The sequence below is a fragment of the Squalius cephalus genome (assembly GCF_949319135.1).
Source record: "Squalius cephalus genome assembly, chromosome: 13".
Classification (NCBI taxonomy): domain Eukaryota; kingdom Metazoa; phylum Chordata; class Actinopteri; order Cypriniformes; family Leuciscidae; genus Squalius; species Squalius cephalus.
Window position 1 is genome coordinate 36,372,095 of NC_137134.1, and position 16,540 is coordinate 36,388,634.

Consider the following 16,540-nt stretch of genomic DNA (forward strand, 5'->3'; position numbering starts at 1 on the left):
CACTAGGACCATTACAGTTTCCATTAAAACCAATACAGACAAATAGACAAAACATGCCACCAATAGAAGAAAGTAAATTACCAATAGAGACCCACTAGGACCATTACAGTTTCCATTAAAACCAATTCAGTTCTCTTTATAACCATTAAAACCATTAGCAATTCTGTAATGGTTTCTATTGTTTTTTTCAGCAGGGTGGGCGGGGCAATAATTCAAATCAAGACTGCACCAGAAAGCTGCATGGTAAGTAGCCTGGCATACCAAATCTAAAACTATTATAAGGATGATATATCTATAAAAATGCACATAAAAAAAAACTATGCTATCTGTCTTGATGGCATCAATCAAAAATAATGTTGTTAGTTTGGTATATGAACATATTTTTGGAAAAAGTGGTGTTTTTCTTGGCGGCCCAATTTACCTTAAATTTACCTCTACCTACCTTAAAATGGGCCATCATCTGTGTCATCATATAACCTCACAAGTGAGCAACACATTGAATATATTATATGTTCTGCCTGGTCTCATGAGAGCTGTGGTGAAGAGAATTGATGACGATGCAAAGACTGTGTTTGAAAAATGTTTTCATCACACACACACACACACACATCAGTTATCAATTCTGAATGTGAATTTTTGTAATTTGCACATTTCGTTCTAAATGTGTTGTTTTCTCTCTCACACACACACACACACACCACTGACATCAGTTCACCGATCTATTGTAAGGGTTAATGCCCGGACGACGGCGAGGCGTGAACCGTCCGACGCGCAGCGGAGACATTTTTAAAACATTAGTTTAAATTTTTATTAGTTTTACAATCGAAATCTAAAGTTTTTACAAACAATAACTTGGTTTCCCTGGTTACGCCTGACGGTTTATTTAGCAACCGGAGATATTTATAGTCCGTATAGATACTTTGACTGCCTGTTGCTGTTACTCACAGCCGATGAGTATTTATTTATTAATTTCGAACGGTAAACAGTCTGTTTCACCAGAACTCCTAGGTGTCCTCTATCACTTTTTAATGGGCACCCTGCAGCCAATCAGAATCGAGTATTCACCCAGACTATGGTATAAGCTGTTCCAAAATGATTTTTTTAATTGCACATTAAATTTTTTAATTTGAATATGTTTGTTTAATGCAGTTTAAATGTCATGTGGCTGTATAAGCAATTGTGTTTTAAAATTAAAATTGATGATAAATTAACATTTCCCTTTGCAGTTTGACTGGCCCATTGTACCTGAAACAGCTCATGCAAAAAAAGTTGGCACAGCTGATGTTTCAAGAACTGTAGGGCCTAAATAATTATATTTTATTACATAATTTCAACACAAAATTATCAAAAACAGTCATTATTTATCATAGAAACACACGGAAAAGGCATTGTATTATTGTCCCAAACGATTTACCAAAAAGTGGCCCAATTTAGCTGATATCACCCTACGTGAATAAGTTGCTATGGTAACAAAACAAAAAACATTTGCAATACATTCATACCTAAAGAGGACAAAAAGGATGAATATAGAGAGATCAATGCTTAGGGATTAACAGAGCTTTGGATAGTTTCCATGTATTTACATCATCTTTGAATAGAGAAAAGAGAGATTAGAGCCAGTGCATTTTTGCTTATGTATGTGAAATTTAACCAGTAGGAAGCACAAATAAAAAGTCCTGTTTTCTCTTTTGAGTGGTCAGACAATCCAAAGAAAACATCTTTAAAGCGGAAAGATAAATCATATTGGATAAACTAAGAAATCTGGCCCAAATGTGTCTGTGAGTAAAACAAGTGAATATGACATATTGTCCTCAGGAGAGTGCAGCAAATCACTCTGTCTGGTTTATATATCCCTAAGAAAGGCTTTGGTTGGGGATTATTTGTGAATTAATTTAACTTCATTGGAAAAGCAGATGCTTATGAGACAAATACTTTTTCCCATGGTAAATACTAGTATAGCCTATGGTATTACAAGGAATTGTCATTATCTCTTTCTGGAAGAGAGCTCTGATTTTATAATTAAGTTAGCTTGGGAAAGCCAACTTACTGATATTGTACTTAAGATTATTATTATTATTATTATTATTATTAGACTTAGGATCTTTTTAACTAATAATTCTTTCTTTCTAACTAATCTTTCTTTCCTTTCTCTTTCTTTCTCTCTTTCTTTCTTTCTTTCTTTCTTTCTTTCTTTCTCCAAACTAAATTCAAATGTTGACAGTTGGAGTGACTCATTAAACTCCATCAGCTGCCGCTCTATGTACTATTTCTAATCAATCAAGATTCATTTAAGCTTCCATTCTATCTAGTATTTCTAAACTGAAAACCTTCAAACTTCTTCTAACGTTTAAAACTACTAAACTAAAACTTAAACTAATTAAAACTAAAAACCTTCAAACTTCAAGCTTTTAAAAATTCTTCAAACTTTCTGGCAAGGCTTTTTCATGCCAACTTAAAGTTTGTCTACAAACTTTTTCATCTAGTTATTATTTGTTGTTACAGAAAAGCATACATTTCCGATGAAAGAGTAATAAGTACATGTTCATCATGGAAATGTAGAACCTTCCAACGGAACTTCAGAGGGAATTGCATTGAAAACAAAAGCATATTCATTAGCAGTTATAGGAATTTTATATTTCTGTAAAAAAAATCTAAATGGTTGTAAAAGTCTTGCCCTGTGAATTAAAAAGATATCCAGCAATAAGAAGGTTTGAACCGGTTGTCAAAAAAAGTGATTTATTCTTGTAGAGAATATCCTTATTGTTCCATACGTAACATATGTGTGGGGAAGGGAATAGAACTGCTCTGGTTTTGCAGCACGTGTTTGATTCACTAAAATAACCTTTTCCTAACTTTCGTTTGGGAATCGGAAACCAACGTGTGTTTTTTTTTTATCGTTTACATTATACACTTTCCTTCAAATGCAAATATTGAAAACTATACAATTAGGTGTATACAAATAAAATAGAAAAATAAACGGGATGTGTTTTGTATTCACTCAAAAGAATCGGTTCGGACGAGTCATTAGTTCAGAATCTTCACTGGTCGCGCTGTGTGTTTCAGTCGCAGTATTTCTTCGCACACTCATATAAACGTCTTTCTTTTGTGTGCCTTGCTCAGTGTACAACATGCTTACAGTAAAGGATGCCTTGTTTGTTCTCAGCATGTTGAAACGCTGCCAAAACGGTTTTTACGAGACTGCCAGTGCCAAGACTGTACAAGTTTTGATACGTTCAACTAGGCTACTTTGCATGTTAATCTATAAGAATCTGGTTCTGGGACTGTTGTGCTGCAAAAAGATGCACAGACTAAAGAGAACATCTGTGGGATTTTAGGAAAACAAGAACTCGTGACTGGTGAAGCTGTTCAACTCATTCCCACTCCGACAGAATTCCTGAAGCGTTCTGTAAGACTGCGGTCAACAAAAAGCGCGTGCGCCTATTATTATTATTACGGTAACCGCAGAGAGAGAACGCGCTTTCAGAGCGCTTGAGTTTACCACAAATGCGAGATAATATAAAAGAATATGTCTTTTTCGAGATTGTTTTGTAATTCCATTTTATCCTTATTATTTATACGCGCTGTGTCTGTTTTATTTATGTGTTTGCAGCATAATTATTTACAAAAAGCATGTAAAATAGATTATCTTTCTAAATACCTCTTTTTGCCATTTCATTTCTTTTACGACTGGACTGACAGCTACTCTTCAATGCATTTGTTACTTTTATTACTTGTATACATTACTAATTCACTTAGTCTATTCTTGCATGCAATGTTATGCATAGCCTACCTCATATGAATACTTTATACACCTATAAAAAAAAAAATTCTAATAAATAGAACAAATAAATGACCCGTTCTTATAGGGGACGTCTCACATTATATGCACACTTCATATGAAGCAATCTTACTGTACCGTTCAGGAGAAATATGAACTTTTCCACTTTGAAAATCGGTGGTCAGCTCTTGTAGGGGCTCTGAAAAAAACTACATGCACACATCTGTGTGTGTGGGTGTGTGTGTGTTCTTGTTTGTTCATCCTTGTGTGCAGCAAACGTCCCCACAAGGATAGTAAAACCTGAGATCACCTACTTTGTGGAGACCATCCAGCGATCCCCACAAGGAAAATTGACGAATAAACATACTAAATGATGCGAAATGTCTCTGTGAGGGTTATATCTTCATTTTGCCTTCATCATCGTGTTTGTGTGAGTTCTACAACACAATCTGTGACGGAAGACCACACCTAAATAAGATGAGTGGCGTATTTTGAATTTGTGTGTGTGTTTGTGTGTGTGTTTGGACTTTGAGGATCTCCCTGTGTTCGCATCCTGTGCCTTGAACATGGAGAACGGTCCCTCGAGGAACACTTAGAGGAGTTTCTCGACCTAGCCCATCAGACACCCTTCTCGCACAACTGCCTGTGCTCGTTTCTGTGGCAATTCACATATTCCAGGAGCACTAATCTTTAAATAACACGTCTTCAGAAAAACAAGTCAGAAATTGTTGGAGCGTGTAAGGCTGGACAAGGCTTGGTCACAGGCTCATAGTGTCGAATTATCTCATTCAATTGTCTGCTGCTGCTGTTATGTAAGCTTGTTTCCACACTGAATTTTAAAAAAAGTATTCTTTACCCAGAATTGTGTGATATAAAGTCGCAATTGCTTGTAATAAAGTCAGGATTGTGAGATAAACTCACATTTGTGAGAAAATGTCAAAGTTGTGGGATAAAAAGTTCCCTTCCGGGAGTGGGCGCCTTTGTCTTCATCATCGTGTTCGTGTGCATTCGATAACACAATGTGTGACATGCATATACGGGACGTTCCCTAACACCTGGCCATTAATATGTTTCTACTTATTAGAAATGAGGTCTTTATAGGCCCCTGAGTGTGACATACGTGAAAGCATTTTACGGCAGCGTTTTGGAGATATGTCACATTTTACTACATTTCAGGGGCTATAAAAGACCTCATTTCTATAAAGTAGAAAAAACGAATGGTCAGGTTTTATTCGGGACGTCCCATACAGTATCCACACCTCATATGAAACCATTTTACTTCAGCATTTTGGAGATACGTATATTATTGAATGGGACGTCCTCTATAAAACCTGAACATTGGTTTTTAAATAAGAACTTTAAATAAGAACTAAATAAGAACTAAACATCTGAAATAGTAAAATATGAAACATCTCTAAAATGCTGCAGTAAAATGGTTTCATATGAGGCGTGAATAGGTATGAATGGGACACTGAATTCAAGAGAAACTGCATTTTAAAACTGTAAAAGAAAAAAATGAAAAAAAGAGGTATAAGGTCAACTTTGTTACTGCTTTTTGCAAATAATTATGCTGTAAACCTCTCCATAAAAATGTCTTGAGATGTGACCTATAAAGAAAAAAAACACTAGTCAAAGAAATAAACAACTTGCAAAGAAAATGTGAGAGTAAATAAAAAGGATAACAGAGTAAAGTACAAAAACTCTCGAAACATGGCATCTTGTTTGTCTCTCACAATTCTGGTCAACTGATGGATGGGTTGGTGGATGGATGGATGGATAGATATACAGTTCTGGCTAACTTGATAGATGGATAGATGCATAGTTCTGGCCAACTCAAGCGTTCTGAAAGCGCGTTCTCTCTCTTCTGTTCCTGAAATTACCGTATTCATAGTAATATGAGCACACAAATTTTTTTTTTGGCGGCTGGCTTGACCGCAGTGTTGTACAGTAGCCTACGTGGTCTGACCAGAGATAGTTAAATTCTGCAGAAACGATATCATAGTTATTTTCGAAGGACGTGAGATACTCACATTTCTCTCTTCAGTGGGGCTGGGAAAATATTTGGCATGTTCCTGCAGATTCATTTAGTAGCGTAAGGAGGGACCACTTCACACGAGCCTTTATAACAGTCCTGCTGTGCTCCAAACCATTGGCAGCAGATTTTCCTCCAGATTTCACCAGGAACGAACGGATTTCTGCTGGTCATTCATGTGAAAGGTAAGGGCTTGTGTTTGATATTGAAGATTTACTACTTCTTCCCTTTGGGGTTGGGGTTTGCAGTGGTGTAATAGAAGAGCCAATTTGGTTCCCCAAAAAACTTTTAGTGAACCTTGTTAATAATCTAAAGCAGAGATGCACAAACTCGGGCCCGCGGGCAAAAGTTGCCAAGTGATGCACTTTGATTTTTCCTTAAACATATTTTATGGTTTCATAAAAAAATGGCTTCAACCATTACCATTGCCATTGAAGTAAAAGTGTGCCGTTTTTTCGTTAATACGGTTTATCGCGGCAATTACTATGCACATTATGTTCCCGTGGGCACTTCAAAATACTGTGAATAATTATATGGCATATTAGCTTAACTGTTTTCATTTCTCTGAACTTACAGAAGATTAATTTCCATCCACGAGTCAAGATTCAGATCGCTTTAATGCAACCCGTATGGGCCATTAAACACAAGTGCGTGCCATCTGATAGAGAACGAGAGTGAAAACAAAACGTGTTTTGTCTGATGGAGGACCGCTTGGGCGTGAAAGGAAATCCCTATCTGTGTGAAAATGAAAGTGCATTATGGAATATAATAATCGTGTAGCCTATTATTATTAGCCACAATAAACGCGGAGCATGCGAGATTGACGAAACTAATGCATGTTAAATTAAGAAAAAGCATGCGTCAGTTTTTAACAAAGTTCATTTTGTGTTTTCGTCCCCATGCAGTTGCTCTTCAGGTCTAATATGCATATGCGAGAACATTTGGAGAATATAGCCTACTGTGTATGCTGTAACTTGCCTTTTGTTTATTATGTGTTATGTAAGAGATATGTGCAATCAGCCACAAAATAAACCCTGGTGAATGCAACAATGTTACAGTAATATTAACACTAAACTGAAGTTCTCTGATATGCTTTTCAGTGCAATCAGAAGCACAAATAGAAAGCCATGTAATTAATTATTGTGCTTAAAGATGGTTATTATTCCCTTATTAATAATTATTAAGACTTCATTTATATTTTAATCAGTCAAATGTTCCCTTGCATGAAATGCATATCTACTTTCCATATTTGCATATTATAAATCAATATTTATTACTTGATTTATTCAAGATTCTTTTATTTTTTATTGATTTTTTTCTAAAATACCAGTTGGTGTTTAAAAAGTAACTAAAACATTAAAACATTAAAACAGACGTAAAGTTTCATTGTTAAAACTTTGAAAATAAAACTGGATTAGTCAAGCATATTGCTTGATGTTTTAAAATTATGAAATCATATCAGGGGAATACAATGGCATACAATGCCACTTTTACTTTCGGCACAGGACCTCAATCAAGTTTGATTTTTGGCCCTTCGTTGCAAAAAAAAAAATTTAATATAAATAAATAAAGAGCACCTCTGATCTAAAAGAACTGTTCACAGAACCTTTTATGCAATGGAAATATTCCATAAGCTTTACTTCAAAGAGTGTGTGTTTGACTGTTGAAATGGGCTGTTTCTTATAAGGTTAATTGGATTATTTGTTTAAACATGAATATTGTCATCATCTACCCAATCTGATGTCACTCTGAACTTGGGCTGGGTAAAAAAAAAATATATTTCTCAATTTTAATCGATTCTCATTTTTGAAGAACCAATCGATTCTTAATTCTCAAGAATCAATTTTTTAGTCTGTTTTCAGTTGATGAATGTACAAAACTTTGTAGTGCGCCACCCATCCATTTAATCTCAATAAGCTTTGAAATTTGTTTCTTCTGATATAAAACAAAGTTTCAGCTTTCCAATTATGTCCATTTAATTTCGAAATGCGCGTGCTTTACTATAGTTACAGCGCCAAATTAACAGGAATGAATATCTGAAGGAATGTTGAAAAGATACCATACAACTTACTGTAATCAATCATGTCTCATGTAATCACTCAGTCTGTGTTTCATCCGTGGAAAGACGTCAATAAAACAGTTTAAGTAAACTATGTCAGTTTACAGCATTAGTTGAGAGATTCTTTTATTTTTATTTATTTAAAAAAAAATTGCCATGTACTGTACCTGATAGGGTTAATGCATGTTCACACCAAGGACAATAACTATAAAGAAAATGATAAAGACGTAGTTCTAAAAATCTTTCTCAATATTAAAGAATAGCAGAATTCACACCACAGCTTTAACAATAATGGCACAGAGAAATAATGTCGTTGGAATCACTTTCAGGACGACTTTATGCAGCGGCTTTCAAAAATAACTAATTATTGGTCATCGGCTTTCAAATATAAATAATTATCGATTATTGGCTTTCAAATATGAAGAATTATCGGTTGTCGGCTTTAAAATATGAAGAATTATCGGTTGTCGGCTTTCAAATATGAAGAATTATCGGTTGTCGGCTTTCAAATATGAAGAATTATCGGTTGTCGGCTCTCAAATATGAAGAATTATCGGTTGTCGGCTCTCAAATATGAAGAATTATCGGTTGTCGGCTCTCAAATATGAAGAATGATCGGTTGTCGGCTCTCAAATATGAAGAATGATCGGTTGTCGGCTTTCAAATATGAAGAATTATCGGTTGTCGGCTTTCAAATATGAAGAATTATCGGTTGTCGGCTTTCAAATATGAAGAATGATCGGTTGTCGGCTTTCAAATATGAAGAATTATCGGTTGTCGGCTTTCAAATATGAAGAATTATCGGTTGTCGGCTTTCAAATATGAAGAATTATCGGTTATCGGCTCTCAAATATGAAGAATTATCGGTTGTCGGCTTTCAAATATGAAGAATTATCGGTTATCGGCTTTCAAATATAAGGAATTATCGGTTATCGGCTTTCAAATATTAACCCCCTGGGGTCGGCAATCACGCCGACGTGATCTACTCGCTTTTTTTCTTATCAGTGCAAAAGAGACTCAAAATACTCTGTCGATTTTGATCTTACGTCTATTATTTTTGTGTATACTCAAAATAAAAACAAAGTGTTGTGCTTTTTGCCAAATAAAGAAAAATAAACATGATGCGAGTTCTGCCTTCCCTCTGTCAGTTAAGTCCATTCTGAAACGCGTCCGAAAATGAACTATAACTCAGTCAAGGCATACAGACACACAGGCATGAAGCTTGAATTCTCTTCTTTTAAATGAAGTAATTTATGTAACAAATATTCTCAGTTTATGTAATCTGTATGGAAAGAGAGAGATGTCAGCCGTACTCATCTCAGCTCTTTGTAGCTCATTGAGTTTTAATGTGACCCCACCCACGGAGAGTGCCCACATCAGCTGGATAAAACACAGCGAGTTTAATCAGACTCGTGCACTTTATGTCGTCTTGCTTCGCTGTGAGGAATAATCCTTAGGAATAATTTAGTTTCACATCAAGGAACAACAGATCCAGCTATTCAGAGGACTGTAGTAAGTTTTTTATTCTTAAGTGCTTTGTTCTAATCGCGATATGCAATAGTGTCGGTAAACTGCAAAAGGACTGTTTAAATATGAATCGCGTGTCTGTGTGAATGAATGAATGAACGGCACAGATGTTTACTACAGCTGTAAACAACAGCGCACACTTGCACTTACATTAGTAAACATGTTATTTTTTACATGACCACATCTACTAGTTTAGCTTTTACCAATCTATATTGCTATACTGAAATGAGTAAAAATCGACTGAAATATGTTGAAATAAAATGTCTTTGTATAAGCAACGTATTAAACTGCAAATTAACATTTATATGCAAATATTTCTGCTCATATGTTAAATATATAGTATGTGATGTTTTGTTAAAAATAAAGTAGGTATATTGAATTATCAACTAAGATGTTATTATAGTGTTTGTTCCAATATTCAAACTAATGAATCCTTAACTTTGAAATACGTATGATAAAATCGATGTATACTTTTTAAAAAGAAAGATTACACATGAAATATTGTTAAAATTGTAATTGTTGTTGATTTATATTTGAAAACTATTTAATAAAATAGTAAAACATATATATTTACAAGGTAGATGTAAGCAACATCTTAATAGGTCAATATAAACCTTCTCATTAAATTACTTATTATAGTTTTTTATTAGTGACACATTTGGGGAGAGGATATATTCCAAAACATTCTGAAAATACAGTATGAGAATTAACTGCATAGTTACTAGAAATGTTTACATGGATATTATGCAATTTGCATGCACACAAAATAAGTCCTCACATTCTTAACTTGTGGTACTCTCAGTGATACACCTGACTGAAAGACTCATTATGCGGCTCAATATGCGGGTCGTTGTCTTCTTAGGTGTGAATCACGCCCACACGCATATTGCCTTTCCAAACAAAATGTGTCTTACAAAGTTTGAATCAATGTATTGTTTTATGTGAATGATTAGGCAGGATGATTTTCAGATAATTTTGAAGAAAAAACTTGACAACAACTAAGTGACTAGGCGACAACACCCATTATTCAAAAGTCTTGTGGACACATATTTAGTGTGTGTTTTGTGGCTCTATTTCAGAAACTTAAATTTGAATTTTTTTCAATAACCATGCATAAACATTATTCTCTCAAAAATACAAACATGTACATACATTTTGCTCACATATTATGGTAGCCCTGTTTGTGTTAAATAGAGTGTAATTACACCTTTGCCATTAATATGTTTATAAGCAACTGAAAAAAGCACAAATGTCAGGGCATGTCAAAACATCTCAAGGACCCCAAAAACACCTCAGACCCCAGAAGGTTAAGAATTATCGGTTAACGGCTTTCAAATATGAAGAATTATCGGTTATCGGCTTTCAAATATTAAGAATTATCGATTATCGGCTTTCAAATATTAAGAATTATCGGTTATCGACTTTTAAATATGAAGAATTATCAGTTATCGACTTTCAAATATGAAGAATTATCGGTTATCGGCTTTCAAATATGAAGAATTATCGGTTATCGGCTTTCAAATATGAAGAATTATCGATTATCGGCTTTTAAATATGAAGAATTATCGGTTATCGGCTTTCAAATATAAAAAGTTATAGATATCAGACAAAATTGTAATATCGGTGCGTTCCAAATTCGAAGACTTGGAATATAGTGCATAAGTCATGTGGACTACATTGATGTTGCTCTTTGCTCATTGGTTTTGAATCCGTTTCCCACAGGATGAATATGTCTAACTGCACCCTGAACATCACCAACACAGTCCTGGACCTACAAACGGCCACTTCGATTCCCACCTTCATCCTCGGGGTCCTGGGAAACATGTACATCCTAGTGATGTTCTGCCGGCGTCCCAAAGCGGACTGGACCTACATGAACATCTACATCACCAACATGGCCATCGCAGACAGCATTCTGCTGGTTTTCCTTCCAGTCAAGATTCACTACTACAACAGGCCATTGGAAGATAAGTTAAAGGGACTGTGTAATTGTGTTTTGTCGGTTTATTACATCAACATGTACGTGAGCATCTTCACCCTCACCGCGATAAGTGTGGTGCGATACGTGGCCATCAAGTATCCCATGAAGTCCAGGGCTATTTTATCCTGTAGGAACGCTCTGGTGGTTTGCGCGCTCATTTGGTTCACCATTTGCTCCATCAGCCCGGTTTATTTCGTGACGGACTCTAATGATGATAAAAAAATGTGCTTTCAGAGGGTCAGGTCAGGCTTGTCGTTGCATTTCGTCTTGCTGTTGATCATTGTTGGGTTCCTCTTGCCGTTCCTGATCATACTGTTCTGCTCCGTTAGGATCATTTACACACTGAGGAAACAGTTGGACATCGGAACCCGTTCTGAAAAAATCCAATGCATGTTTATCATCGCGGCCAATTTCATTGTGTTTGTCATATGCTTCCTCCCCGTTCACATGGGGTACTTCGTTAAATACGTCGTGCAAAACGAGGAAAACTACAGCTGCTCCGATAAGCAGCTCGCACACAACTTCTTGCACATCGCTCTTTCCATTTCCAGTATGAACTGTGGCTTGGACTGCTTCAGCTATTTTTTTGCCACTAAAACCTCATGGAATATGTGCAGCACAAACCGAAATGAAAAAGACAGTAAAACTGATTATAACACGGTTTCAGATCAAGATAGCATGCCTACTACTTAACTCTTTCCCCGCCATTGATGGAATTTTCGGGCTCTTTGTGTTTTCAGTGTTATACGGTAGGACGGCGCTATTACGCTTCTTCTGAAATAGTACTGAATCTCCTGATAAAAACACAGGGGAAGAAGAAACAGAAACAAGTGATATAAGCATTGCTGACACACATGTAATCTCACATATCATCAATATTAAACAGCATATATATATCAAAATGTTACTGAATGAAATGGACAAGCAACAGGCCTGTGAAGCTTTGAGGTGTTGATGGACTCGATCTCCATCTGTGTTTTGATCATCGTTCTCAATCTGATCCTGATGAAGTCGGTGACAAAAACACGATTTTTCTCAGCTTTTTGCTCAAAATGTTGCATTTTATCGAAACTAACCACTTTTCAAGTATTGATATTAAAAGAATGCATGAAACTTGTATAAAACAGAGGGTCTGTTCTTTCTTTTGATATACTGCATGTTCAGATATTCATACAACAAAATTCACTGGCGGGGAAAGAGTTAATTGTTCTGTGAAAGTCCTTTTGTGAAAGTTGAGAAAGTTGTCTATCTTTTGTGAAAGTTATGTGATGTATTGCAATGTTAAACCTGACTTTTGCATGAATAAAAAAAATATATATGAATGCTAGACTGGCTAGTTCATTCTGAGTAGTTTAAGCTGTACAATGAGTCTAAAGTGTTTATCTTTCTACTCTGAACTGTTAAACTTAATTGTTGTGTTTTTCTTGTAGGATTTATTTTTGGCTGGTCAAACAGCTAATGCTACCATTTTCCACAGCTACCAGCTAAAGCTGTATTAACCTTAATGCAAGTAAACTTAATTTAACTGACCATCACTGAAACACACGTATCTTCTACTACAAAAAACGTATTCATGTACTCATTAACTCAAAAACATAGCGGTAAGAGCAGTATTTAACAACACCCATTTGTTTATTGGAAACTTCGTGGAACGTTTTGAGTCAAGGTTAAAATCATGTATGGTGAGAAATCGCGTCCCCCCAGGAATCGGGTCTCCTTTAGGACCCAGAGTGAACGGACTTTTAATAGGTAGTATTTTTAGCGCCTGATGACAATTCCTGCAAAATCACGTTATGATTTATATTGTTTGAAGTGCGTGTTAATAATCATTAATGTCTTTTAAATTACGTGGTTCATTAGTATATAACTGATGCTATAATTTGTGAAATCAACCATTTCTCGTTCTTACTGGTTTTTTTTTTATATATAGCTTACGTAGCATAGTAGTGGAGTGGCTAAGTGATATAATCGTTCAGTTTATGATACAAGCGTGAAAATTGGCATGAGCAGTCTCCATGGGTCACTTGACAAGAAAATTGTCCGAGCCACTTGAAATTTCTAGATTTTTCATTTTTCAAGATGGCCGACACCTTAGTGGAGCAGTTAAGTGATATAGTGGTTTATTTGGTGATACAAGCATGAAAATTGGCATGAGCAGTCTCTGATGGTCACTAGACAATAAGCCACCCACAGCTACTTGAAATTTCAAGATGGCGGCCATTTTTCAAGATGGCCACCACCTTAGTGGAGCAATTAGGTTCATGGCAATTTTCATGCTTGTATCACCAACTAAATGATTTCTTAAGCCTAATTGCTCCACTAAGGTGGTGGCCATCTTGAAAAATGGCCGCCATCTTGAAAAATGGCCGCCATCTCGAAATTTCAAGTAGCTGTAGGTGGCTTATTGTCAATTGACCCACAGAGACTGCTCATGCCAATTTTCATGCTTGTATCACCAAATAAACCACTATATCACTTAACTGCTCCACTAAGGTGTCGCCATCTTGAAAAATTGCCGCCATCTTGAAATTTCAAGTGGCTCGGACAATTTTCTTGTCAAGTGACCCATGGAGACTGCTCATGCCAATTTTCACGCTTGTATCATAAACTGAACGATTCTGCCAAACATAAGCACTTAGCCGCTCCACTATAGCATGCATCTACCCGATTAGCCTACCAGCTTAGCTTATATTATATTAAGTATGTTGTTCTCTTACGAGAGGTTCTCTCGTATTGCGTAGTTGCTACGCTACGGGAAAGCCTTTCTTTCTCGAGATACTGAAGCCAAAAATTATCCTTAATTTTTATAATCTTGTCAACGCAGTGCGGCAGCCTGCAGACCTAGGGCGAGCTACTAGCGTGCCCATTGGCTGCCCTGCGGCAACTGCAGCAGCCTACCGCTGAGCCCTTGGCGTGACGTCACGACCAATGAGCGCGCTTGGCGCGCTTACTGCGTCACAGCCCGCGAAAAGGGGGGTGTGGCTTAGCGTATATAAACAGGGCTCGGAGGCTGCTTCTCTGATTTCTGTCTTTTCAGCGAAGCTCTTCGCATCGCTGCTCTCCGAGGAAGCCGCCGTTGAATCAAGCGACCAGCACGCCGAGGATCTCAGCCTGAGGACGCCGGCCGCCTTCGCCGCCTTCAGCCTTCCCTGCCTGCTTCGCTATCCGGCGAATATATCCTTTACTGCTCTGTGTTGTATGTGTGTGTGTGTTCGCCCCGCGACACACTTTGCATCTAAAAGAGCGCGAGGCGTTGTTGCAAATGCCTCGCTCATCCTGTGGCTCGTGCAGAGCCTCGCTCAGCGACGGAGACCGCCACGTGGTCTGCGCTCTCTGCCTGGGCCTCGACCACGCAGCCCGCGCCCTCTCCACGGGCGGCTGCGAACAGTGTGAGGACTTGCCGATGTCGACCCTGCGGGCTCGACTCGCCATGTTTGATGATCCTCCACCTTCCCCGGCTGCCTCTTCAGGGCCGCGAAAGAAGAAACGCCGCTCTCAAAGGCCTCCCGAGCCGGTGGTTATAGCTGAGCGCTCGCCGGAGCCCCTCCCGCGAGCCTCGCTCTCTCCTTCTCCCCCGCCCTTCACCGACGCGCAGCGGCCGGCCACTGCCTGCACTGCCGTCGCCTTTGGGGATGAAGCAGATGACGCCGCTGACAGCTGCTCTCTGCTTGCTTCGGACAGCGAGGAATGGTCGGGCTCTCACCGCTCCGCCTCCTCGACTCCAGAGTCTGGCAGGTCCCGCTCCAGTGTTGACGCGGAGCTTATCCGCCTCCTCACCAAAGCGGTCGACCGACTGGGATTGGACTGGTCCCCACCCAAGGAGCCCGCGCCGAACCGACTCGACGGGTGTTTTCTGCCTAGCCGCCGCCAAGCGCCAGCCTCTAGGTCAGCACCCTTCCTGCCCGAGCTCCATGCGGAGCTATCGAAGTCGTGGAACGCGCCCTTCTCCGCTAGACTCCGCTCATCTGTCTCCTCGGCCCTCTCCCAGGTGGACGGGGCCGCCGAGAAAGGATATACCGGCATCCCTTCCGTTGAGGAAGCGGTGGCAACGCACCTTTGCCCGCCGTCTGCTAGATGGCGCTCAAAGTCTGCCCTGCCGTCCAAAGCCTGCAGGACCACATCAGCTCTCGCCGGCCGCGCATTCGCCGCCTCCGGCCAAGCTGCTTCCGCCCTGCACTCGATGGCTGTTCTCCAGATCCTGCAAGCCGACCTCCTCCGTGAATTGGACGAGAAGGGCTCGGATCACACAGCCTTAACAGATCTGCGCAGCGCGACGGACCTTTCGCTCCGCGCTACCAAAACCGCTGCACAAGCCATCGGCAGATCCATGGCCGCGCTCACCGTCATCGACAGACACTTATGGTTGACGCTGGCGGATATGAGTGAGTCAGAACGCGCTGTTTTCCTCAACGCCCCGCTCTCGCCCACTGGCCTCTTCGGCCCTGCGGTCAGCGGGATTGTGGACCGCTTCTCTGAAGTACAGAAGGCGTCGCAGGCTATGAATCTCTTCCTGCCCCGCCGCTCGAGCCCAGCCGCAGGCCGCTCTCAAGCTCAGCCTCCTGCGCGCAGCTCCACACAGCGCTCGTCTCGGCCACCAACTGCTTCGCAGCGACGCCAGGGCGGCCGCCCTAGGTCGCGCTCAACCAGCCGTCACAGACCGCCGCCCCCCCGGGGTCCGCGTCCCAAGATAACGCTGAAGTCTGAGCCCGCGAAGTCCTCCTAGCACCCGCAGGGAGGAAAAGATGGCTGAGTTCCGCTGCGGCCGGACCGCCATCAAAACGCCCAGCTCTGTCAGTCCCCTCAGTACAGGCTACTGCAGCAGCTTACACCGCAGCCAACGAGCCAGTAATACCACTCGCTCGCCTGCACACAAACGCCGTTTTTACGGCGGCCCAAATAAATCTCAGAAAGAGTGTAAATTCGGGTTTTCCGGCTCCGGCCGAAGGTGTTGTAAGTGCAGAAAATGTGCCCACTCCCACGTGCTCACTGCTTCACACAAACACGGTCCCCATGGTAACGCGCTCAGAGCGCTCTCTCATAAAGCGGTCACACACCGCTCGAGTACTAAGTGTAGTAAATGTGCCCACAACTCTGTGCTCACATCTACCCGTAACTCGCTCTGTCACTCGGTTACCCCGGGCAACAACGGCTCAGGCCGAGAGT

The 16,540-nt window shown here is 39.6% G+C and overlaps 1 protein-coding gene across 1 annotated transcript; it reads left to right on the forward strand.

Annotated features, from left to right (window-relative positions):
* Nucleotides 1–5,677: 5,677 nt before the first annotated feature.
* Nucleotides 5,678–12,703, forward strand: LOC307169443 (G-protein coupled receptor 55-like). The gene is made up of 2 exons (XM_079890061.1): nucleotides 5,678–5,995; nucleotides 11,119–12,703. Exon 2 carries the CDS (start codon nucleotides 11,120–11,122, stop codon nucleotides 12,068–12,070), a length of 951 nt encoding a protein of 316 aa, XP_079746187.1. The 5' UTR covers nucleotides 5,678–5,995; nucleotide 11,119; the 3' UTR covers nucleotides 12,071–12,703.
* Nucleotides 12,704–16,540: the final 3,837 nt, after the last annotated feature.

What these genes read in the sequence shown, in the direction of transcription:
- LOC307169443 (XM_079890061.1), top strand. Translation starts at nt 11,120, where the DNA reads ATGAATATGTCTAACTGCACCCTGAACATCACCAACACAGTCCTGGAC.